Source organism: Podarcis melisellensis (genome assembly GCF_964234715.1).
Source record: "Podarcis melisellensis genome assembly, chromosome: 13".
Taxonomy (NCBI): Eukaryota; Metazoa; Chordata; class Lepidosauria; order Squamata; family Lacertidae; genus Podarcis; species Podarcis melisellensis.
The window spans coordinates 23,706,918-23,732,852 of NC_138545.1; the positions used below are offsets into that span (position 1 = coordinate 23,706,918).

General features: G+C 40.8%; 2 protein-coding genes and 1 pseudogene across 3 annotated transcripts in view; 2 read left to right on the forward strand and 1 right to left on the reverse strand.

The window, feature by feature from the left end:
* The window catches only part of LOC309356057 (craniofacial development protein 2 pseudogene), a 282,752-nt pseudogene that overhangs the window by 234,041 nt on the left and 22,776 nt on the right, over nt 1-25,935 (reverse strand). The window lies entirely within an intron of this gene.
* LOC309354769 (vomeronasal type-2 receptor 26-like) lies at nt 1,313-13,446 on the forward strand (the record flags this gene model as incomplete). The annotated part of the gene is made up of 7 exons (XM_081885040.1): nt 1,313-1,351; nt 3,241-3,344; nt 4,357-4,651; nt 5,894-6,751; nt 7,082-7,309; nt 7,955-8,081; nt 12,545-13,446. 7 exons carry the CDS (start codon nt 1,313-1,315, stop codon nt 13,444-13,446), a joined length of 2,553 nt encoding a protein of 850 aa, XP_081741166.1.
* LOC309354770 (vomeronasal type-2 receptor 26-like) lies at nt 15,483-25,927 on the forward strand (the record flags this gene model as incomplete). The annotated part of the gene is made up of 8 exons (XM_081885041.1): nt 15,483-15,588; nt 16,811-16,875; nt 17,056-17,159; nt 18,488-18,779; nt 19,974-20,927; nt 21,258-21,485; nt 22,092-22,218; nt 24,209-25,927. 8 exons carry the CDS (start codon nt 15,483-15,485, stop codon nt 25,105-25,107), a joined length of 2,775 nt encoding a protein of 924 aa, XP_081741167.1. The 3' UTR covers nt 25,108-25,927.

Consider the following 25,935-nt stretch of genomic DNA (forward strand, 5'->3'; position numbering starts at 1 on the left):
CCAGGCACTCCTGTCTTCCACTTCCTCCCACAATTTGGTCAAACTCATGTTGGTAGCTTCAAGAACACTGTCCAACCATCTCGTCCTCTGTCGTCCCCTTCTCCTTGTGGCCTCAATCTTTCCCAACATCAGGGTCTTTTCCAGGGAGTCTTCTCTTCTCATGAGGTGGCCAAAGTATTGGAGCCTCAGCTTCACGATCTGTACTTCCAGTGAGCACTCAGGGCTGATTTCCTTAAGATGGGGAGGTTTGATCTTCTTGCAGTCCATGGGACTCTCAAGCGTCTCCCAGCACCATAATTCAAAAGCATCAATTCTTTGGCGACCAGTCTTCTTTATGGTCCAGCTCTCACTTCCATACATCACTACTGGGAAAACCAGTAGTTTATAGTTTTAACTTTACGGACCTTTGTCGGCAAGGTGATGTCTCTGCATTTTAAGATGCTGTCTAGGTTTCTCATTGCTTTTCTCCCAAGAAGCAGGCGTCTTTTAATTTCGTGACTGCTGTCACCATCTGCGGTGATCATGGAGCCCAAGAAAGTAAAATCTTTCACTGTCTCCACTTCTTCCCCTTCTATTTGCCAGGAGGTGATGGGCCCAGTGGCCATGATCTTCGTTTTTTTGATGTTGAGCTTCAGACAATATTTTGCACTCTCCTCTTTCACCCTCATTAAAAGGTTCTTTAATTCCTCCTCACTTTCTGCCATCAAGGTTGTGTCATCTGCATATCTGAGGTTGTTGATATTTCTTCCAGCAATCTTAATTCCAGTTTGGGATTCATCCAGCCCAGCCTTCCGCATGATGAATTCTGCATATAAGGTAAATAAGCAGGGAGACAATATACAGCCTTGTCGTATTTCTTTGCTGAGCAGTGACATGACCAATCTATATGTTAGGTTAGCTACATATCTGTGTCCTAACTACTTCTCTGTTGGAAACCAGGTTGGAACTGGAAGGAATTGCCACACATACACACTGAGTAGACAGCAATGTTATTAGTTGTTGTAGAACCAGTTAAACAGTTACTCAACTTGTGCTCCTTGTTTATTCCAAAGTTGGTATCTCACCTTGTTATTTCTTCTTGTTTCACTGTGCTATTTCTTCTTTGATTGAAAATCCCTCCTGAAAAAGCACCTTTTCTCTGAAATATCTGCATAATTTCATTGTCCTCATATATATACAAAGCAGTATTTATTATTACTATTTGTCAGATTATTACTATTTGTCGTCCACAGCGAACAGCATCGTGAAAACACGTCCTCTCTCCTCAAAAGTGAAAGTAGAGAAAAAAAACAAAGGCTGGAGACTCTCGGAAATGACGCAGGGTCTCCCTCCTCCCAACAGTGGGCAGTGCGTACACTCTGAGCTGTTTAACCCTGTAAGCTCAGGTTCTCCTCACACCCCCTCTCGCGCTGCACCACTGTGGGGGGAGTAAGTACAGAACTTACCCCCAACTCCAAACCACCACAAAACTCCCCATGACGCTGGAAGCTTAAAGGTTTGGTGAATCCATCGGCCAGGTTACTGTGACTGGCACAATACTTCAGCCGAATCAAACCTGACTGAACACTCTGACACACATTTTGGAAACGTATGTCCAGATGCTTGGTTCTGGCCTTAAATTGCGCAGATTCAGCCAATTTCAAACAAGGTTGATTGTCTTCCCAAACCGTGATGGGCAAGCTACAATCCCCATAGATCTCTTGCACCAAGCATCTATAGAACTCTAGTTCCCGGCACAAATCTGACAGTGCACTGAATTCAGCTTCAGTAGAAGACAGCGCAATGAGACTTTGCTTCCGGGACTTCCACCCAACTAGTGACTTCCCAAACTTTACCACCAACCCAGACACAGACTTGCGGTCCTGCGAATTCGCCCAGTCACTGTCCGCATAGCATGTGAGCTTTGCCTCACCTTCGGCTGGCAGCTTAAGACAGAAGTCTTTGGTATGCTGCAGGTAGCGCAGTACCCGCTTGATACCATGCCAAGCACTCACACTGGGCTTTGACGCTTCCCTACTTAGCAGGTTGGTAGCAAAGGTAATGTCTGGTCTGCTCCATTGGGACAGATACAACAGACTACCTAGAGCTGACTGAAAGAGCTCAGCATTCTCAAACTCGGCACTTTCTGCTTGCTGGCTATCTTTCACGAAGTTCGTCTCCATGGGTGTCCGAACTCCTGCACAATCGGACATTCTGAACTTCTCAAGCAACTGCTCAATCTTGCCTTTCTGATGGATAGTCTGCTGTAAATTTCCACCAACTAGTTATTATCCTTCTAAGAAGAAAATAATTGTTCTATAATTTGGGGAAAACTCCTAGCAGTTCCACATGATGCAGCTGCAGAGACCAACAACACACTGGGGAAGATATAATCATAATTACCACTTTTCATCTTCTCATACAATTGACATCCAGAGTCCATTAGCAAGATGAACAATAAGCATTTGAGGACAGCTATAAATCACACATTTTGTTAAGAACACAATCTAGGCATAGGTAAGATGGTGCCAATTTTTTTCTATGATAATTTGCTCTTTATATGTTGCCCTTGTGTCCATCACCTTTTTTTGTAATGATTTTAAGCCCCTTCTCCACTCCCAAAAAACCCTACTTTATATGTATCCCAGTTCTTATTCTTATTGCTCTATTCATCTTCTACTTCTCAATTTCTCATTGTCAAAAACAGGCCCACATTGTTTAGTTATTGATTTACGCATTCATTCCTGCCTTACCCTCATGTACCTTACATTCTTTTGGACAAGCTGATTGAAAATCCTCAAGGTTACACTTCTTTTCTTACATTTTAAGACAAGATAATAGATACCTGTAGGTGAAAAGAAGCACATGGCTATTTTTTAAGAAAAGGAAAAGGCATACTTCTTAAGATTTCCCTTCGAGAATGCAGGGAGGAGATAACAAGAATTTGTTGTTGAAGGTCACAGATTGATAAGGAGATACTTTTAAATATAAGATTGGCACCCAAATTCCCTAGAAGACCACTTGGTAACCAAGTGTAGCAGCAGAATAAACCACAATTCAAAGAAGCCTGTACCAAAACTGGCAATATCCTCATATGTGCTGTAGATGGAAACGTACGTTTGGAGGGGACTTTTTGTCAACAAAATCATATTGGTGGTAACATTGCTGCTTCTAATGCTATGTCATACTGTATGCAAGACTCATTCTATTAATTGCTCTATATATAATGATCCTCATCCTATCCCTCATGAATTTTACCAGTCAGGAGATTTTGCCATTGGTGGGATTGTTTCTCAAGTCTACTTCCTTTATAACAACCTCTCCTTCTTGGAACAGCCAGCACAGGCCTTGATTGAGGAATCCATGTAAGATTTCCTTCCTTTCTTCGTTCCTTCTCTCTCCTTCCCTTCCCTTCCCTCCCCTCCCCAACCTTCCCACACACACCTCCATCTCTCTCTCATTCAACAATAGTTCAGATCTCAATATCTGAGTGCATATCATTAAGACATTATTTCTTCTCCTTTATGATGCAACTCATCGAGACTACCTTACACTGGGATAATCTAGGCTTTGTGTTTGGATATTAAAGCACCATGGATTGGGGCCATCAATCAAATCTGACTCCTAAATGAGAGTATGCATATGATAAATAGGTTTTCAGGAATAGTCTTGTCCCCACTTGTTCTTAATATTTTAAAAACTGCACAGGGAAAATCATGGGAGTTTATGTTTTCTGAAAAGTAATTTCTTAATTGTCTCTCAGGCACTTTGCACTACCCTGACATAACTGAAGTATGGTTTTCAAATGCAAGTTAGTTTATGGAGGTTTGATAGTCTCCTCTTTGCAAATGGCAGATGCATTTAAGTTACACTAATGTGTCCCTGCCTTTCAGGAATTAAAGGATCCATTATTTGTTGCTTGCACCTAACTGACTTGATTGTATAATATATTTCTTCATTGATTGAAATGGTTGTTATAGAGGCTTTCAGGCATGTTCAAGGCTCAATGGGTGGACAAGGGAGAGGCAAACATTCAATTCCCACTCCCAATGTCCTTGCATACATAATGCCTTCCCAGTCCCCCTGTTGATTAATGTGACATGGTGCATAATTGTGAGAGGGGTTCTATTCACATTCAAGCAAACATGAATAAAATCCTCCCTCATTACACTATAATGTTTTGTTGACCCCAAAACATTCAAATGTTTCATATAGCTTACTTTCGTTCTATTATCTCCTTGGCCTTTTGAACTTCTGTAGTATTGAGTTGCATCTCAATATCAGAAGTTTGCTGTTGAATGATGATGAAGTGTTCAAATGTATTTCTGTGGCTGATTGGCTATTGTTTTATTAAACAGGTTGTACCTATTTTTACAGTTCGCTGCCTAAGAACTACCAGCACATTCTGGCTTTAGCATTTGCCGTCAAAGAGATCAATGAGAATCCCAGCATCTTATCAAACGTCTCTCTGGGGTTCTATATCCTCAATAGCTACTTCAGTGCAAGAATGACCTATAAAGCCACCCTGAGCCTGCTTTCCAAACAACAACGGTTTGTCCCCAACTTCTGTTGTGATGATGATCAGAACAAGCTGATTGCTTTCATTGGTGGATCTATCTCTGAAATCTCTGTCAATATGGCCATTATTTCAGCATTGCACAAGACTCCACAGGTAAGCTCTTGGACTAGAGATACCACAAAAGTGTTGCACCATCTTGATCAGGGATGCTGGAGGATTCCACTCCAAGCACACATGGAAATGGAAATTCACATGTTCATTCGTATTTAGGAAAGGCAATCAGGCAAGCACATATTATCTGTATTCACAGTTCTTTTTTTCTTTTTTTCTTTTTTAATTATTTTTATTCATTTCCAAATTATTGCAAATCAAACCAAATTTAATTTAATACAATTTCTTAAAATCCAGTTTCCTGTTCCTGTTCGAAACATATGATCATCATCATTCCCTCGCATAGCTGCATAATTTTTTATTTAGAGTCCAATTGACAACCTTCAGAGACATCCTTCATCCAGCTGGCCACGTTTTTCACCATACAAACAGCACCTCCGTTACATCTTATTAATAAATAATCCATTTCACATGTGTAGTCCTTCATATACATTGTTGTTCCAGACCTGGTGTGCTGGGAGAGTTAATTAGTATCTTCCATTGTTCAGTTATTTGCAGTGTTAATCTGGATAATACAAGGTCACATTCCATTCCTTCCTTGGTTAACAGACTAGCGTATGAACTGCAGCCATTAAAATTCCACTCTGGAGTTCTTCCTCTGAACACAGTTAAAAAGCAAGATGTTTTTTCTCAAATTCAGCCTCTTTACCACATCTGTTCAGCAGCAGTTCATTCTCTCCCCACACACAAACACATTCCTGCGACAGCACTCCTACTCCAGTCCATGAATAATTTTAAATAAAGTCCATTCAGCCTCGGGAGCCATAGTAAAACCTTGTTAAATTCCTTGTTGAGCATAAATCAAAAGCCTCCGCCATCTTTTCCGAAATAACAAACAGAATAACATAGCAGTGGCTACACTCATCTCTCATTATGCAGTAGAGGACAAGAAAAAAGGAGACCATAAGAAAGCACAAAGCACCTTGTCCTCCCCCTTTTCCTGTTGCTATAAGGATTCACAAGCTTCAAAGAAAACATTTAGATACCTTGAAAGAGTGTCTTCATATGTCGGTCCAGTTCAGATTTAGAACTAATTATAAAAAGGTACTTCCTGGAATTCTTCAAGCAGAGGAATGAAAAGCTATAAATCATGGATGGTCAAATGCTTGATTGCCTGCATCATGCTAGATTTTGCACTTGATTGCCTACAGGACCATTTTCAAATGTAGGATACAAAGACATACATTCTTGTTATGTGAAAAACTATTATATGATTTATTTCAGCTCACTTATGGGTCATTTCTGGCAGTACAACATGGCAAAATGCTATTTCCATTTTTGTATCAGATGGTTCCCAACGAAGCCTACCAATACATGGGAGCTGTGCGGTTACTTCAGCATTTCAGATGGACATGGGTTGGGCTCTTGGCTGTGGCAGATGACAAAGGGGACCAGTTTTTACAGACCATGGTGCCAATGCTCTCCCAGAATGGCATATGTTATGCCTTCATACTAAGAATACCAAAATGTAATTATGTGGATAAATTCATAGAATTGCTTATACAGCAGTGGAAAAACTATGAGATTGTTACAGACAGAAAAGTCAGTGTATTCTTTGTATATGGAGAACCTCCATCCTTTCAGGTTTTGAGAACGTTGCTATTTCTAGCACCTTTCTTGTCACTGCCACCTCTGGGCAAAGTGTGGATTGTTACCTCCCACTGGGATTTTGAATCACTATCCATTCAAAAGATCTGGGATATACAAACCTTTCATGGTTCCATATCCTTCAGCGTTCATTCAAATCAGCCATTGGGATTTCAAAAGTTCATTCAGCGAGTAAGACCTTCCTGGGCCAAAGGAGATGGTTTTATCCAGGACTTTTGGGAACAGGCATTCAGCTGCTCATTAAAGTCTAATGAAGAGGAGGAAAGGGAGAATAAAATATGCACTGGAAAGGAGAAAATGGAGAATATTCCTGGAATTCTGTTTGAAATGGACATGACTGGCCACAGCTACAATGTCTACAATGCTGTCTATGCTGTGGCACATGCTTTGCATGCCATGTACATGCACAGCTTCAAATACAGAACAATGGAAGAAGGAAGGAAATTAGCTGTTCAGTATATACAACCCTGGCAGGTAATGACAATTAAATACAATGGCTACAGAACAGATTAGCTTATGATCCAGAAATAAAGGCACTTCTGTCTCTGCATGAAACAATTCCAGCAGTAGGGGACTCTTTGGGGATGAGGGTATTCATTTTGATAAGCAGTGTCACTAATGACTTTCCCCCCATAATGGGCCAAGCATTTGTAGCCTAATAGAGAGGAACGACAGTAAGCAATAGAAGGTGAACTCATACACAGAAGAAGACCCAAACAGACCTTTAAGAATGCTAAACATTGGAATACTTGGGAGGCCTAGAATCATTATTTATCCATTTGTCAATATACTCTTCCAAATTAGGTCCATCACTTTCTAAGTAGGGTCATATTCAATAATAGTGCTAGAGAAATTGTGCACTTTGATGGAAATGGAGAAATGGTGGCCAGTTTTGATGTTACCAATTGGATGATGTTTCCCAATGGCTCAGTGATGAGAGTAAAAGTTGGAAGGCTAGAACCTCAAGCTCCTGCAGGCAAAGAGTTAACAATTCATGATGACCAAATTGTCTGGCACCAAAGCTTTAATCAGGTGAGACTCATCTTTTGAAAACATATTATTGCAGTCGAGCTTTAATTCTAAAATCTCACAGAAGCTCTTTATTTCATGAACAAGGCCTCATCCCAACGATGCTTCATCATCTTGATTGATATTTCATGAGGGCAGCAATGCATTTCTGATGAACTGAAGTATTGTTATTATTAATCAAACCAATCAATTAAATGTATGGGAGCTGAACAAATCAGATAAGGAATTAGTTTTTCGTTTACCTCCATGTGAAGTCCTCTACAATGCACACGTCCCATCATTCCTGACCACTGATTGGAGTTATAGTTATGTCTAGAGGGCAGCATTTTGGCTACCTCTGACTTATAAGCAAACTGTAATCTCCCTCAGTCATCCAGCACTTGAGACTAACTACCTTTTGTAGGTCCATGGCTTGATGCAGAGCTAATTGAATGAGAGAGATAAAGGAACTGCAGTTTTCCACCTTTCACTGATCTTTTTAATTCTAGCTGCTGTAAAGACTGACAATTTTGGTGCATGGGGACAATGTGCTTGGAGACCAATATCAGGTCATGCTATTTTTGTTTGCCAAAGCAGCTCTGTCTCATACACCCCATTGTGTAGAATGGATGACTGGCCTTGCTAAAAATCCTTCATGTTTCTTTACAGGTGCTGCCAGTTTCTATATGCAATGACAACTGCTATCCTGGCTATAGCAGGAAAAAGAAGGAGGGAGAGAGATTTTGCTGCTATGATTGTGCTCGGTGTCCAGAAGGAAAGATGTCTCACCAGAAGGGTAGGAAGAGTAATGTCAGCTTTCTTCCAGGGCTGACAGAGGCTGGGAATGAGAACAGACAAAGAGAGATAAGGACACTGGAATGTGAGCTGGAATGTGAGAGGGAGGAGGGACAGCCTAGTGGCATGGGTTCAGAGAACAGAGAGCAGGCAGCAGATAGCAATGGTAACCTGATCCCTGAGCATAGTAAACAAGGAAAGGGGAGCCAGAGCAGAGATACACAAAATAGCAGTCTGAGCTCAGAAATAGAGGGAGGGAGGCCAGGAATAGCCAGCCCAAAAACTCGAAGGCGCAAAAAGGTCAGTGAGTGGAGGGAAAAAGAGCAGAAGCAAAAGGGCTTTTTTCCCCTGTTGGAGGAAGAGGAAGGGGCGGAGTTTAGACTTGGCAGCTGCAAACTTGGAGTCAGACACGGAGTGAAGGAGCTCCGGAGTGATTTATGTGTTTGAGCAATAAACCTGTGATAATTACTACCAGAGTCTCGCTTCTGTGGGAGAGCCAAGCCATTACAAGTAATCAATAAATTTTATAAAATACACAGGGAACAGAACATAAAACAACATAACCTAGAGCCACAACCCTCCAAGCAGATCTTAATGCACTCATCAATTGGCAGATTGAGATGATAGATGATAGATAGATAGATAGATAGATAGATAGATGATAGATAGATAGATGATAGATAGATAGATAGATAGATAGATAGATAGATAGATAGATGATAGATAGATAGATGATAGATAGATAGATAGATAGATAGATAGATAGATAGATAGATGATAGATGATAGATAGATGATAGATAGATAGATAGATGATAGATAGATAGATGATAGATAGATAGATAGATGATAGATAGATAGATAGATAGATGATAGATAGATAGATATAGATAGATGATAGATGACCACCAATTATATTGTTGCAATAGGTTAAAGCATCTTTGAAGAGCAGCCACCGTAATGAGGAAAAGAGACACAGCTGAAGTAAGTCCAAAAGACAGGAGGCTCATGAAAGTGCAATAAGCATACAGATGGAGCAATGTATTTGAAGGGAAGAAAAAGCAGATGCAGAAACTCCAGTGAAATATATAAGGCTTATGCTGGCAAGAGGGAGCAATTCAGAGCCCAAAAACCTCAACACTGACGTCACATCCCAAGAAGGCATTGCCAGCCTTCACACACTCAGCAAGCTTAGGCCCGACAACAAAAAGGGATAAAAGATGGTTATTTCAGTGTAGCACCAGCAAGCAGTTCCCTAACAGGTCTAAGCTGTCTATATGTTGTTGTTGTTGTTGTTGTTGTTGTTGTTTAGTCGTTTAGTCATGTCCGGCTCTTCGTGACCCCATGGACCAGAGCACGCCAGGCACTCCTGTTTTCCACTGCCTCCCGCAGTTTGGTCAAACTCATGCTGGTAGCTTCGAGAACACTGTCCAACCATCTCATCCTCTGTTGTTCCCTTCTCCTTGTGCCCTCAATCTTTCCCAACATCAGGGTCTTTTCCAGGGAGTCTTCTCTTCTCATGAGGTGGCCAAAGTATTGGAGCCTCAGCTTCAGGAGCTGTCCTTCCCATGAGCACTCAGGGTGGATTTCCTTCAGAATGGATAGGTTTGGGGACTTCCGGGACAGCGCGAACGGCTAATGGCGGATTCCCTCCGAGCTCCGGAGGGAATCGGCTCTGCTGAGGACGGGTCTTGCCGCGCCGGCGACGCGGGGACCCTCAGAAACCGCAGGCGCAGAAGCCTGTGGACTTGGTGACTCGGTGGGCACCTTAAGCGCCCTCCCCAACCCACGAAGAGCCTTTTTAAAGGCTACGGAGAGGGTACGGAGAGTGGTGTGGTGCTGTGAGTAGACCGCTACTTCAGTGGAGTGAAGCCGCGAGCCATGGCCGGAGAGCACTGTCTTTCTTCCCAAAATTTGGACTGAAACAAATAACCCGTGAGTAGAATGGAATTTGGACTTTAAAATTTTATCTTTGAATTGGATACGACCGGGGGATGTGTTAAAGGGAAGTCCGCACCCCCCCCCCCACCTACAAAAAGATCTAAAGCAAGGAGAGGAGCACTAAGGTGGAGAGATTATCGTGCTTTTGGAGCTGGACAAAAGATTACTTCCATGAATTTGACAAAAGAAGTTTTTGTGCTGGAGAGGAAAAGAGAGTAATTTTAGAAGCTTTTGTGTAACTCCCCCCCCCCCTGGACCCGGGAGCGTCCTGTGTGTGAGCCCGAGGAAAAAGAATAAAGAGTTTGACAGCTGTCAAAGGAGCTGTCAAACGGGCGGTTAAAGTTTAGAACTGTGCTATTTAATATCTCTCTGGATTAAAGGTGTTACATTTGAACTGAATTGGTTGGAAACAAAGTGATTGTGAATAACAAAGTAACGGATTGTTGGAAAAGAACTATTGGAGTGGGAATCCCCCTGGAGGGAACTAGAGACATTACAATGGCTGCAGAAAGAAAATTACTGGCAGAGATAGAAAGAATGTTTTTTCCCGTGGGAATTCTACAAGAGCAGAGCATGGCTATGAACAAACAACTTACGACCTTGAACTCTAAAATAAGCAACTCTGCTGAAGGCATAAAGGACTGGACGGAAAAAAAATCTGCAGCTGAATCAGAAGAGACAACTTTGGAATGGGGGGGGGAGAAGAAGGAGGAGAGGAAGTTCAGGTGGAAAACATCAATCAGAAGCCTATATTGTCAGGAAACAAAGAAGAAGATCATTGGATTACAAATCTGCGAAAGGAGAGAAAGATAAAGGAAGAAGCCCCTGGAGTATATGGAATACTGGAATTTAAAGGAACAAATAAATATGACTGGGACTTCTTCTTCAAGTTTGAGCATGGGAGACCAGCTGATCCTTGGCAGCAACTGTTTCTAACTGACTTGGAGGGAAGAAAATATGAGGTGTTTGTGATAGAACTCCTTCGAAACTTGAGGGCCAACAAAAAGGATTACCAACAAAACCGACGGAGAGAGGCTAACAGAGACTTAAGGGCCTCGGATGTGAGGAATCCTGGCTAGGAATTGTTTTTTGAGGACATTGGTTTGGGAAGGGACAGAAACCGGGGTAGAGAGGGAGGGGGAGAGCAGAATTGTAAAAATTTATGACTTTTGTATTTGGTTATTATGATTTTTGGTTTAATATAAAAAGGGAGAAATTCGTGGAAGAGAACTTAGGTCGACCTTAGAAAAAGGATTTAATGTGTATAAGAAAACTGGATAAGTAAAATTTGGCCTAGTAAAAAGAGTTAAGCTTAAAAATTACAACAATATTTTAAGGATGAGGGAAAAGAACTTGCTGAGTCAATTAATGAAATTGGGATGTAGGAAGGGGGGTGGGGGGAAGTCAAGGAAAGAAGGTAAAGAAAGTAAGGGTATGAAATTATACATGTTTTGTCTTTGTCTTTCTATGTGTGTGTATGTCTATATAAAATGTGAAAACCCAATAAAAATTTTATTAAAAAAAACCAGAATGGATAGGTTTGATCTTCTTGCAGTCCATGGGACTCTCAAGATTCTCCTCCAGCATCATAATTCAAAAGCATAAATTCTTTGGCAATCAGCCTTCTTTATGGCCCAGTTCTCACTTCCATACATCACTACTGGGAAAACCATAGCATTAACTATACAGACCATTGTAGGCAAGGCGATGTGTCTGCTTTTTAAGATACTGTCTAGATTTGTTGCTTTTCTCCCAAGAAGCAGGCGTCTTTTAATTTCGTGACTGCTGTCACCATCTGCAGTGATCATGGAGCCCAAGAAAGTAAAAAGTAAAAAAGCTTTCTACATAGCAAACACAATAAAAATGGCAGTAAAAATCACACTAAGAACAAAAAAATAAACAAGTTAGAAGTATATGTTGCAAGCTAAATGAAAAAAATTAAATGCACACTTTGATTTCCTTCCTCCACTCTTACCTTGCCCTTCTTTACCTTTGTATATCCATCACTATTGTACTTATCCTTAAAAGCTCTTTGCCTCTCACACAAACACTTGCTCTCTCACCTGTGCTCTCATGGAGCCATCCCATGGCTTTTGCCTCTTACAGCTGCCAGACATCACTATGTTCTGCAAAGTGGACATGTAGCCAGAAAACAGCAAGAACTTTTGTCCATGCAGTTTGGACCACATGAGATTAGAAAGGCATTTGAGAAAGAATGGCATTTGTGAAAGGCTGCATTCTGAAGATATGGCTTAAAATGATATAGTAATCAGGAAATTCCTGGTCATGGGGGGAGAAGACTCTTAGCTATGTAAAGTGCCACTTCACCACAATCCACATGACCATTGTGGAACAAGATTAAACAAAATGATGCACACTTTGCAATTAATGGACTCCCTTAGAGTTCGTCAAATAATTACAAAATGTGAAAAAAAAGTAATTTCACTCTGTGGAAAACTTAATTCTTTTTGATAAATGTTTGATAAATCTTGATATACTTAAAACATTGCTTCCTTTTTTTCAGACATGGACATCTGTGTCAACTGCCCTGAAGATCAGTATCCCAACAAGGACCAAACTGAGTGCATTCCAAGAGTCCCAAACTATCTCACTTACAAAGAATCTTTAGGGATCATCTTAGCTATCTTGATTATTTCTTTCTCTTTGATCACAATTTTAATTCTGGGGACTTTTAGGAAGCACAACGAGACTCCCATTGTCAAAGCCAACAATCAGACCCTCACTTACACTCTCCTCATCTCCCTCCTCCTTTGCTTCCTTTGTTCTTTGCTTTTCATTGGACATCCTAGAATGGTGACCTGCCTTCTCCGACAGACAATTTTTGGCATTGTGTTCTCTGTGGCCCTTTCCAGTGTTTTAGCAAAAACCATCACTGTGGTTCTGGCATTCATGGCAACCAAACCAGGATCCAGGATGAGAAAATGGATTGGGAAAGGACTAGCAAATTCAATTGTCCTTTCCTGCTCCTCTATTCAAGTTGGTATTTGCACAGTTTGGCTATTTGTTTCTCCTCCATTCCCAGATGTGGACATGCAGTCATTGGATGGGGAAATCATCCTGGAATGTAATGAGGGTTCGGCTGCCATGTTTTACTGTGTCTTGGGCTATATGGGCTTCCTGGCCATTGTCAGCTTCATTGTTGCTTTCCTGGCTAGGAAGTTACCTGACAGTTTCAACGAAGCCAAATTCATCACTTTCAGCATGTTGGTGTTTTGCACTGTTTGGTTATCCTTTGTTCCAACTTACCTGAGCACCAAAGGAAAATACATGGTGGCTGTGGAGATCTTCTCCATCCTGTCCTCTAGTGCTGGATTACTGGGTTGCATCTTTTTCCCCAAATGTTATATCATTGCGCTGAGGCCTGAACTGAACAACAGGGAACAGCTAATAAGAGGGAGAAAATGAAAGACTGTATGTTCATCTTTTTATTTTAAGACCGTATTCCCTCCTATGAAGCTTCCCAGTTTCTGAGATATTCAGGGATGGCCCTTGGGAACTTGCTCCTAGAGAGGTTAGACTGGCTCCCACCTTCTTGTCCTGCCACTGGGAAGTGAAGACTCACATGTTCCAACAGGCTTTTGGAAACTGAATGCTTGTAATGAAAGGGCAGGTGCCGTGCTGCTTTTATTATAACTGTTTTATGTTTTCAATCATTTCTATATATTTGGTTTTAATTCTACCAATGTTTAATTGTATTTAACAAAGCGATGAGCACCAACTTAAATATCCAAATGGAGCTGCAAGCACTCAAAACGATAATTGAATATATCACCGATCAATCAGATAGAAATAAAAGGGGGGTGTAAATTATGCAGGATTCCTGAAAAAGAGTGAGGAGAGATTATTGCTTTTATTTTAAGTTGTTCTGACAGTTTGAAGATAGACCTGCCCCCAACGTTCTCCCTGACATTGAACAAGTGCACAGAGTGGGTAGGCCTTAGTGCAAGAAAGGCAGATGCACCCAGAGACATTTTGAATGCTGCCAAACCCAAATTTTGATCACTTTGATTTTAAATGCCTTACACAACTTTCAACAACTTAAAATACAACTCCATTTCCAGATATGGACATGCACTCATTGAATGAGGAAATTATATTGGAATGTAATGAGGGTTCGCATACCATGTTTTACTGTGTCTGTCTTGGAGGTTACCAGACAGGGGACCATGCAACAACTGTGGCTCCTTTAAGAAAGGAAAAGGCCACCAGATTCCCCTCCTTCTTCCATGTTGGTGTGTAAGCGGAAAAGGATTCTGCAATTATACTGAAATGGTGTCTTTTCCCCTCCAGGGATGTTGGTGGTTGTGGGACAGGGGAAAGAGACTGGGCCTGGTATGCTGTTTTGTGTATAAAGAATATGTGCATATTTGCTTGGGCAGAGACAAGCCCTCTCCTTGCTGTGGTCTCTGTCCCATGTCTGCAAAGCCTAGGAGATTGGCAGGTTGCTTTGCTCTAAGTCTACACATTCTTAATAAAGCGCTATAAGTGGCCATTCTGTTGTTTTTGACATCCTTCTTTAGTATCTCTGCATCCAACCACTCCTACATGCCCTCGGTTGGGCCTACAGTTCAGAATGGATGTTCTCCCTCAACATACCACAAGACCTGTGTCAATTATGAGCTGAGCAGTGACATAAGGTCAATCGATATGTTACTACATATTTGTGTCCCAACTGCTTCTCTGTTGGAGCCAAGTTGGAACTAGAAGGAATTGCCACACATACACACTGAGTAGACAGCAATGTTATTAGTTGTTGTAGAACCAGTTAAACAGTTACTCAACTTGTGCTCCTTGTTTATTCCAAAGTTGGTATCTCACCTTGCTATTTCTTCTTTGATTGAAAATCCCTCCTGAAAAAGCACCTTTTCTCTGAAATATCTGCATAATTTCATTGTACTCATATATACACAAAGCAGTATTTATTATTACTATTATTCTATTGTTATACATTGATTTCACTCCCAATAGTCCTTTCTCTGCTGTTTCCTTGCCCTTGCCTCCACTTTTTGCTCACTCTGTTTCCTCCTCACATGACTACAGAGAGTAGAGTAACTGGAGAAGTCAGTATTCCAGGACTGAAGAACATTTGTGGGCCCAGCTCCAGTGGAGCCATGGGAAGGGGGCAGGCATGCAAGAAGACTCAAGTGTCCAGTATTGGGATCAAATCAGGCCATGAGTTATATTGATTACAGATGTAAGCCGGTTTTGGCATAGGCATTGAGTGTGTATTGTAAAATCGACCAACCCAATTGATTGATATTAGGGGTTGATCACTTTCAGGTGTCACTGTATAATGTGCATGAAGTGCCCCCCTGGTGCTGGGGGCTCCTTACGAGCTGCCTGCAGAGCCTTATTTGGGCAAATTGCTCCAATTGCCTTAAGGCCAACCCTGATGAGACTGTGCAGTGTTTGGACTGACAAGCCCTGCACCTTCTAGGTCCATGGTACCACTTTTCAGAGTACAGACTTCAGGACTCCAGAGCCAGGAGGCCCAGAGTCAGCAACCAACTGCACAGCTTCCCCAGCTCAAGGATCAGGTCAATAGTGGTACGTGCTGCAATTAAATCAGAGGGAGAGTGCAAGTGGGGGGCTGGCTGAGGCAGATAGACCAGGCAAGAGAGCTCTCCCTAGTCCTTTCCATTCCTTCCCTTATCCTGGGCTTGAAAAGAGCAAGGCAAGCACATGTAACTGGTGCTGGCCTCACCCCTCCCATGCAGGGAAGTCTATTTCACACTTCACAGAATCCTGTATGCATTTCCTGGCACCTAGCAGGATGCAAGAGGAAGAAGCAACCCCTCCTGTCATGCTGATGCTAGGGCAAGGAGCCGCCCTCTCTACCATGGCCACTCCATGCCACAGCTGCCACCCTGCCACAATTCCATGGGGAACAGGGATTTTCAGTCCATGGGCCATATTCGCATATGAGCAACCTCATGAGAAATGCACACTAAAAAAAACAAAAACCTGGCAGCATATTTAGATATAGTCGCAGGCAAAGGTAACTTGCGGTCACCCGGCAAATTTCCACCAACTAGTTATTATCCTTCTAAGAAGAAAATAATTGATCTATAATTTGGGGAAAACTCCTAGCAGTTCCACATGATGCAGCTGCAGAGACCAACAACACACTGGGGAAGATATAATCATAACTGCTGTTTTTCATCTTCTCATACAATTGACATCCAGAGTCCATTAGCAAGATGAACAATCAGCATCTGAGGACAGCTATAAATCACACATGTTACTAAGAACACGATCTCGGCATAGGTAAGATGGTGCCAATTTTCTTTCTATGATCATTTGCTCTATATTTGTTTCCCTTGCATCCATCACCTTTTCCTGTCATGGTTTTAAGTCCCTTCCCCCCACTAAAAAAAACCTGTATATGTATCCTAGTTCTCATTCTTATTGCTCTATTCATCTTCAACTTCTCAATTCCTTACTGTAAAAAAGTCCCACGTTTATTAGTTATTGATTTACACATTCATTCCTGCACACTGCCATACCCTAATGTACCTTACATTCTTTTGGACAAGCCGATTGAAAATCCTCAAGGTTACACTTCTTTTCTTACGTTTTAAGACAAGATAATAGATACCTGTAGGTGAAAAGAAGCACATGGCTATTTTTTAAGAAAAGGAAAAGGCATACTTCTTAAGATCTCCCTTCAAGAATACAGGGAGGAGATAACAAGAATATGCTACTGAAAGTCACAGATTGATAAGGAGCTACTTTTAAATATAAGATTGGCACCCAAATTCCCTCAAAGACCACGTGGTAACCAAGTGTAGCAGCAGAATCAACTACGATTCTAAGAAGGCTGTAGCAAAACTGGTAATATCCTCATATGTGCTGTAGATGGAAACATACGTTTGGAGGGGACTTTTTGTCAACAAAATCATATTGGTGGTAGCTTTGCTGCTTGCAATGCTATGTCATACAGTATGCAAGACTCATTCTATTAATTGCTCCATATATAATGATCCTCATCCTATCCCTCATGAATTTTACCAGTCAGGAGATTTTGTCATTGGTGGGATTGTTTCTCAAGTCTACTTCCTTTATAACAACCTCTCCTTCTTGGAACAGCCAGCACAGGCCTTGATTGAGGAATCCATGTAAGATTTCCTTCCTTCCTTCCTTCTCTCTCCCTCCCCTCCCTTCCCGCACAAACTTCCATTTCTCTCTCACTCAACAATAGTTCGGTTATCAATATCTGAGTGCACATCATTAAGATATTATTTCTTCTCCTTCATGCTGTAACACATTTAGACTACCTTACACTGGGACCATATAGGCTTTGTGTCTGGATATTAAAGCACCATGGGTTGGGGCCATCAATCAAATCTGACTCCTAAATGAGAGGATGCTTATGATAAATGGTAGATGCATTTAATTTACATTAATATGTCCCTGCCTTTCAGGAATTCAGGTTTTTAGGCATGTTCAATGCTCAATGGGTGGACAAGGGACGGGCACACATTCAAGTCCCACTCACAATGTCCTTGCATACATCATGCCCTCCCAGTACCTCTGTTGATTAATATGGCATGGTACATGATTGTGAGAGGGGTTCTATTCACATTCAAGCAAACATGAATAAAATCCTCCTTTATTACATTGCATTACATTACTGTTGTAATGTTTCATTGACAAAACATTATTTTTGTAAAGAAAGCAAATCTAACAATGCAAGGAACAGTATAGTAAGGCCTTACATGACCCCAAAACATTCTGATAATTTAAATATTTATCAGAAAAGTATATGTTTCATATAGGTTACTGTCAGGAGTCCAGGTTCCCAGCTTGATAGCGCAGTAAGCATAGGTAATTAAAAAGCAGGATTTATTGCAAAAACAAACAGATAGCTCCAGTCGGTTCTAACACAGCCAATGATATTATCACTCAAGATGACCCTTCTGAAGACGCCTTCCAGTTTCTACAGAATATATTGAACCGTCACCCCTTGCGTCTCTTGTTTTGCTTCCTATCCAGCAGCCCTCCCATTCACCAACTCTTCAGACTTATTGGATTAGCTCCAGCCTCTTCCTGTTCTGACAGGCTATCTCTGTGCCTGTTTGTGACTGATTGAGCTTCCTGGGAGCTTTGGCTGTGTTCCAGCCCGCTCTCAGTCATTTCCTTGGCAACTGGCATTCCAATGCCTGGAGGAGGCACCCCTGTCTTTTTTATTCTTTGCTCAACCTGCGTCAATTCTAACCTGTCTGTTCTGCAGCAGGCTGTAAAGTTCCACTAGGAGCTGGCTCATTCCTGACACATACTTTCTGCTAGCTTTATTCTATTATCTCCTTGGTTTTTGCAACTTCTGTAGTATTGAGTTACATCTCAATATCAGAAGTTTGCTGTTGAATGATGATGAAGTGTACAAATGTATTTCTGTGGCTCATTGGCTATTGTTTTATTAAACAGGTTGTACCTCTTTTTACAGTTCACTGCCTAAGAACTACCAGCACATTCTGGCTTTAGCATTTGCTGTCAAAGAGATCAATGAGAATCCCAGCATCTTATCAAACGTCTCTCTGGGGTTCTATATCCTCAATAGCTACTTCAGTGCAAGAATGACCTATAAAGCCACCCTGAGCCTGCTTTCCAAACAACAACAGTTTGTCCCCAACTTCTGTTGTGATGACCAGAACACACTGATAGCTTTCATTGGTGGATCTATATCTGAAATCTCTGTCAATATGGCCATTATTTCAGCAATGCACAAGACTCCACAGGTAAGCTCTTGGTCTAGAGATACCACAAAAATGTTGCACCATCTTGATCAGAGATGCTGGAGAATTCCACTCCAAGCACACATGGAAATAGAATTTCACATGTTCATTAGTATTTAGGAAAGTAAATCAGGCAAGCACATATTATCTGTATTCACAGTTCTTGTTTTCTTTTTTAATTATTTTTATGCATTTTCCAAATTATTACAAATCAAACCAAATTTAATTTAATACAATTTCTTAAAATCCAGTTTCCTGTTCCTGTTCCAAACATATGATCATCATCATTCCCTCGCATAGCTGCATAATTTTTTATTTAGAGTCCAGTTGAAATCCTTCACTTGCCGTTAAACCATTTGTCCAGCTGGCCATGTTTTTCACCATACGAACAGCACCTCCGTTACATCTTATTAATAAATAATCCATTTCAAATGTGTAGTTCTTCATATACATTGTTGTTCCGGACCTGGTGTGCTGGGAGAGTTAATTAGTATCTTCCATTGTTCAGTTATTTGCAGTGTTTATCTGGATGGTACAAGGTCACATTCCATTCCTTCCTCTGTTAACAGACTAGCGTATGAGCTGCAGCCATAAATAACTCACAGAGTGCATATCCAAACTCCGCCATTAAAATTCCATTCTGGAGTTCTTCCTCTGAACACAGTTAAAAAGCAAGATGTTTTTTCTCAATTCAGCCTCTTTACCACATCTGTTCAGCAGCAGTTCATTCTCCCCACACACATTCCTGCGACAGCACTCCTACTCCAGTCTATGAATAATTTTAAATGAAGTCCATTCAGCCTCGGGGGGGGGGTCATAGTAAAACCTTGTTAAATTCCTTGTTGAGCATAAATCAAAGGCCTCCCCCCTCCTTTCCGAAATAACAAACAGAATAACATAGCAGCGGCTACACACATCTCTTTCATTATGCAGGAGAAGACAAGAAAAAAGGAGGCCATTTGAAAACCATAAGAAAGCACAAAGCACCTTGTCCTCCCCCTTCCTTTTCCTGTTGCTGTAAGGATTCACAAGCTTCAAAGAAAAAATTCAGATGCCTTGAAAGAGTGTCTGCATATGTCAGTCCAGTTCAGATGTAGAACTAATTATCAAAGGGTACTTCCTGGAATTCTTCAAGCAGAGGGATGAAAAGCTATAAATCAGGGGTGGTCAAATGCTTGATTGCCTGCATCATACTAGATTTTGCACTTGATTGCCTACAGAACCATTTTCAACTCTAGGATACAAAGACATACTTTTTTGTTATGTGAAAAAATCTTATATGTTTTATTTCAGCTCACTTATGGGTCATTTCTAGCAGTACATCATGGCAAAATGCTATTTCCATTTTTGTACCAGATGGTTCCCAACGAAGCCTACCAATACATGGGAGCTGTGCGGTTACTTCAGCATTTCAGATGGACATGGGTTGGGCTCTTGGCTGTGGCAGATGACAAAGGGGACCAGTTTTTACAGACCATGGTGCCAATGCTCTCCCAGAATGGCATATGTTATGCCTTCATAGTAAGAATACCAAAATGTAATTATGTGGATAAATTGATAGAATTGCTTATACAGCAGCGGAAAAACTATGAGATTCTCATGGAGAGAAAGGTCAGTGTGTTCTTTGTATATGGAGAACCTCCATCCTTTCAGGTTATGAGAATGTTACTATTTCTAGCACCTTTCTTGTCACTGCCACCTCTGGGCAAAGTGTGGATTGTTACATCCCACTGGGATTTTGAATCACTGTCCGTTCAAAAGATCTGGGATATACAAACCTTTCATGGTTCCATATCCTTCAGCGTTCATTCAAATCAGCCATTGGGATTTCAAAAGTTCATTCAGGGGGTAAGACCTTCCTGGGCCAAAGGAGATGGTTTTATCCAGGACTTTTGGGAACAGGCATTCAGCTGCTCATTAAAGTCTAATGAACAGGAGGAAAAGGAGAATAAAAACTGCACTGGAAAGGAGAAGATGGAGAATATTCCTGGAATTCTGTTTGAAATGGACATGACTGGCCACAGCTACAATGTCTACAATGCTGTCTATGCTGTGGCACATGCTTTGCATGCCATGTACATGCACAGCTTCAAATACAGAACAATGGAAGAAGGAAGGAAATTAGCTGTTCAGAATATACAACCCTGGCAGGTAATGACAATTAAATACAATGGCTACAGAACAGATTAGCTTAAGATCCAGAAATAAAGGCACTTCTATCTTTGCATGAAACAATTCCAGCAGTAGGGGACTGTTTGGGGATGAGGGTATTCATTTTGATAAGTAATGTTACTAATGACCTTTTCCCCATAATGGGCCAAGCATTTGTAGCCTAATAGAGAGGAACGACAGTAAGCAATAGAAGGTGAACTCATACACAGAAGAAGACCCAGACAGACTTTTAAGAATGCTAAATATTGGAATACTTGGGAGGCCTAGAATCATTATTTATCCCTTTGTCAATATACTCTTCCAAATTAGGTCCATCACTTTCTAAGTAGGGTCATATTCAATAATAGTGCTAGAGAAATTGTGCACTTTGATGGAAATGGAGAAATGGTGGCCAGTTTTGATGTTACCAATTGGATGATGTTTTCCAATGGCTCAGTGATGAGAGTAAAAGTTGGAAGGCTAGAACCTCAAGCTCCTGCAGGCAAAGAGTTAACAATTCATGATGACCAAATTGTCTGGCACCAAAGCTTTAATCAGGTGAGACTTATCTTATGAAAACATATCATTGCAGCTTTAATTCGAGCTTTAATTCTTCTAAAATCTCACAGAATCTCTTTATTTCATGAACAGGGCCTCATCTCAAAGATGTTTCATCATCTTGATTTATATTTCATGAGGGCAGCAACACCTTTCTGATGAACTTAAGCATTGTTCTTATTAATCAAACCCATCAGTTAATTAAATGTAAGGAATTAGTTTTTCGTTTACCTCCATGTGAAGTCCTCTACAATGCACAAGTCCCATCATTCCTGACCACTGATTGGAGTTATAGTTATGTCTAGAGGGCAGCATTTTGGCTACCTCTGACTTATAAGCACACTGTAATCTCCCTCAATCATCCAGCACTTGAGACTAACTACCTTTTGTAGGTCCATGGCTTGATGCAGAGCTAATTGAATGAGAGAGATAAAGGAACTGCAGTTTTCCACCTTTCACTGATCTTTTTAATTCTGACTGGTGTAAAGACTGACAATTTTGGTGCATGGGGACCAATATCAGGTCATGTTATTTCTGTTTGCCATACACCCCATTGTGTAGAATGGATGACTGGTCTTGCTAAAAATCCTTCATGTTTCTGTACAGGCGCTACCAGTTTCTATATGCAATGACAACTGCTATCCTGGCTATAGCAGGAAGAAGAAGGAGGGAGAGAGATTTTGCTGCTATGATTGTGCTCGGTGTCCGGAAGGAAAGATCTCACACCAGAAGGGTAAGAGGAGTAATTTTATAAAATACACAGGGAACAGAACATAAAACAACATAACCTAGAGGCACAACCCTCCAAGCAGATCTTAATGCAGACATCAATTCAAATGGGAGGTTTCGTCTCTCTGTGTGTGTGTGTTTGTGTGTGTGTGTGTGTCTAAGAAATGTCAGACTTTCTTATCAGCCAGTTTTTGAAATGGGTCTGGAAATGTACTAGAAGCTTCAAGAGAAGAGAAATATGTTCCTAATATTTACTTGGGAATAATATATGAGCTGCCACATTTTGGAACAAGTGAAATTTCAAAATCTTCAAAGGAAACCCCTGGTGGACTTCACTGCAGTAATGCATCCTCAATGTATTGAATACATGTATTGCCATAGCCAGATAAACCTTCTTTAGGAATGGGCACAGTTGGTGTACCAGCCCAAACTGGACAAACATACTCACCCAAGGCTACAATGCCCACCTGGATGTGAAAGAGCAAAACTATTACAAAATTATAAGTAAGATTTAGCAAAGCTAAGCATGTGGTGATTGGTGCAATTTGCATAGACAGTGGGAACAACCAAATTGCATGGGCTTTCCTTTTTCATGTATAATATTCAGAACTGTGTGTATGGCTTGATGCCATCATTGAGATAGAAAGGGAATAGCATTTTTTTATTTATTATACCAAACTAATTTTTATTTGTTTATTCACATATAGCATCCCTCATAGAAGACTTTCACCTAAAGCCTTCACTTCTGTGGCTTCCCCAATAATGGGAAGTAGGTAGATGGTGATTTAGCAGTAAACCACTATATTATTTTAAAGTACATTAGTGGGAATTTTTGACTCGGTTATTTAAAAATGACAATAGAAAGGCTTTTATTCTGAACTAGACTGTTAGGATTTCTAGAATCTCTTTATTAAGAAGCAGATTTGCATTTGAATATAAAGCTGACCTTTCTCCCCCTCTTTCTCTCTTCCACCCGCAAAAAGCAAACCACTTTGCAAAAATTTCTTCAAATATTCTGCACCATATGTTGTGGCTGCCTCAATTTCCCCCACTCAGTGCTCTGGAATGATTCAAGTGGTACAGACAAAATAATGCACAGGTTGCCAAGCAGTTGATGGCCACATCTTTTTGGGCTGGTTATACAGGAAGGAAGGAAGATGCTCTAATAGGGATTAGAAGCCCAACACTGAGGGACAGGCATAAAATTTCTACTTCTGCTAGACAAATTTGGTGCAATCCCCTTCTAACTTCCCTATTACTCTGCTAGGTTATCCCAAGTATATGCAGTGTATCCCATCAACTCACCAGTAAGGTGAGACAGCAAATTTTCTTCATCTGTGAGACATGATCTTATTGCACATGTGTTCCATGAGATAAATGTCACTTAAGTCAATACATGATTAAATGTTCATATCCATTATAAATGAATCAATGTATTCCATTCTTTGCATTCATTCCACAAGCAGAATCAAGTCAGTGTGCTTCAGAAACATCATGGATGGTCCACCATCCAGGAACTGACCAGACCCAAACTATTACAATTTCAGAAGGCTAGCTGTGCAATGTGCCTTCATACGATGCTCTGGGATTAAAGGGCTCTCCAAACTCAAATACAATAGTAATAATAATAATTAGGCATGTGAAAAGTGCTTTTTGGATGTTTAAAGTGCTCCACATACACTATCCCAATAACATCAATAACAATCTTGTAAATTATACATGAGAATTAAGACTAACAAAGAACAGCATTTCCAAGAGTCACCTTCTATGTTCATGACTTGAGAAGAGGTCTGCATCATACAAAAATTGTGTCACAGAAAACATTTAGTCATTACCAGATCTGCATGATCACCAAGCACTCTCACTTTCTCTTTGAAATTATGGGAATCCTTTCTCCTATTGTTGGTCAATGAAATGCAACATTTAAAAATTAGTGAGGTGTTGGTTAACATTTTAAAATACTTAAACAATTCCTCATTCCTCCTTTTTTTCAGACATGGATGCCTGTGTCAGTTGTCCAGAAGACCAATACCCCAACAACAGCCAAATTGAATGCATTCCCAAAATTCTAGTCCACCTTTCTTATAAAGAAACGTTAGGGAACATTTTAACTATCACGGCTATTTCTTTCTCCTTGATCACAAGTTTAGTACTTGGAACTTTTATGAAACACAAAGACACTCCCATAGTCAAAGCCAACAATGAGACCCTTACCTGCATCCTCCTCATCTCTCTCCTCCTTTGCTTCCTCTGCTCCTTACTCTTCATCGGACAACCTGGAAAGATCATCTGCCTTTTTCGACAAATTACTTTTGGCATCATCTTTTCTGTGGCTCTTTCATCTGTATTGGCAAAAACCATCACTGTGGTTCTGGCATTCATGGCAACCAAACCAGGATCTAGAATGAGGAAATGGGTGGGGAAAGGACTCGCAAATTCTATTGTCCTTTCCTGCTCCTTTATTCAAGCAGGTATTTGTGCTCTTTGGTTATTTACATCCCCTCCATTCCCTGATAGAGACATGCACACAGTGCATGGAAAGATAATACTAGAATGTAATGAAGGTTCAGCAATCATGTTCTATTGTGTCTTGGGCTACATAGGCTTCCTGGCCATTGTCAGTTTGGTTGTGGCTTTCCTAGCCCGGAGGTTGCCAGACAGTTTCAATGAGGCCAAATTTATCACTTTCAGCATGTTGGTGTTTTGCAGTGTTTGGATAACCTTTCTTCCAACCTACTTGAGCACTAAAGGAAAATACATGGTGGCTGTGGAAATCTTCTCCATCCTGTCCTCCAGTGCTGGATTGCTTGGTTGCATATTTTTCCCTAAATGCTACATCATTGTACTGAGGCCAGAGCTGAATAACAGGGAGATACTAATAAGAAGAAAATAATAATATGATAATGCTTATACAAGTGGATAGCTCAGTTGCTTAGAGCATGGTGCTTATGAACACCAAGGTTGCAAGTTCATTCCCCATATGGAAAGCTACATATTCCTGCATTGCTGGTGGCTGAACTGGATGATCCTCATGGTCCCTTCCAACTCTACCATGCTATGATTCTATTACCTGGTTTTATCTGTGTTATCTGAAAATAGTGAGGGAAGGGATGTTATGAGAATTTATGCATAAGTGCTTGCCTAGGCAAATGTTGCTGCTCAAATTCTCAAGGGGTCCTTGTATCTTGATCCTTCTCTCACACACACACTTTTGGCTTCAGCTCATCTGCAAGATGTCCTCCTCACCTTTGACTATTAGTAAGGTAAAAACAGTGTTCAGCATAGTGTTACTATTGTCTTTTTTCCACTCAGCATCATGGGATTTGTAGCTCACCATGACATATCAATTGATAAGTCCTTTGCCTACACTTCATATGTCCAAACAACATTGAGGCATGTAACTGTTGCACTTTGCATAAAATACCTGCACACCTTTTTCTTTATTGAAACTCACCCAACCCCTAACTCAAACTGTGAACATGTTCTCCCAAAACATTTCCCACACACAATCCAGTTGCCTATTACAGTTCTCTTTCCGCTCTCTCAGTACATGTTTATGAATGGAGTGCATAGGGAACATCACTGATATTACTGCAGTAAGTCAAAGCATCTTTGAAGAACTGCTACCCTATTGAGGAAAAGAGACACATCTGAAGTAAGTCCAAAAGACAGAAGGCTCATGAAAGTACAATAGGCATGCAGATGGAGCAATGAGATATGA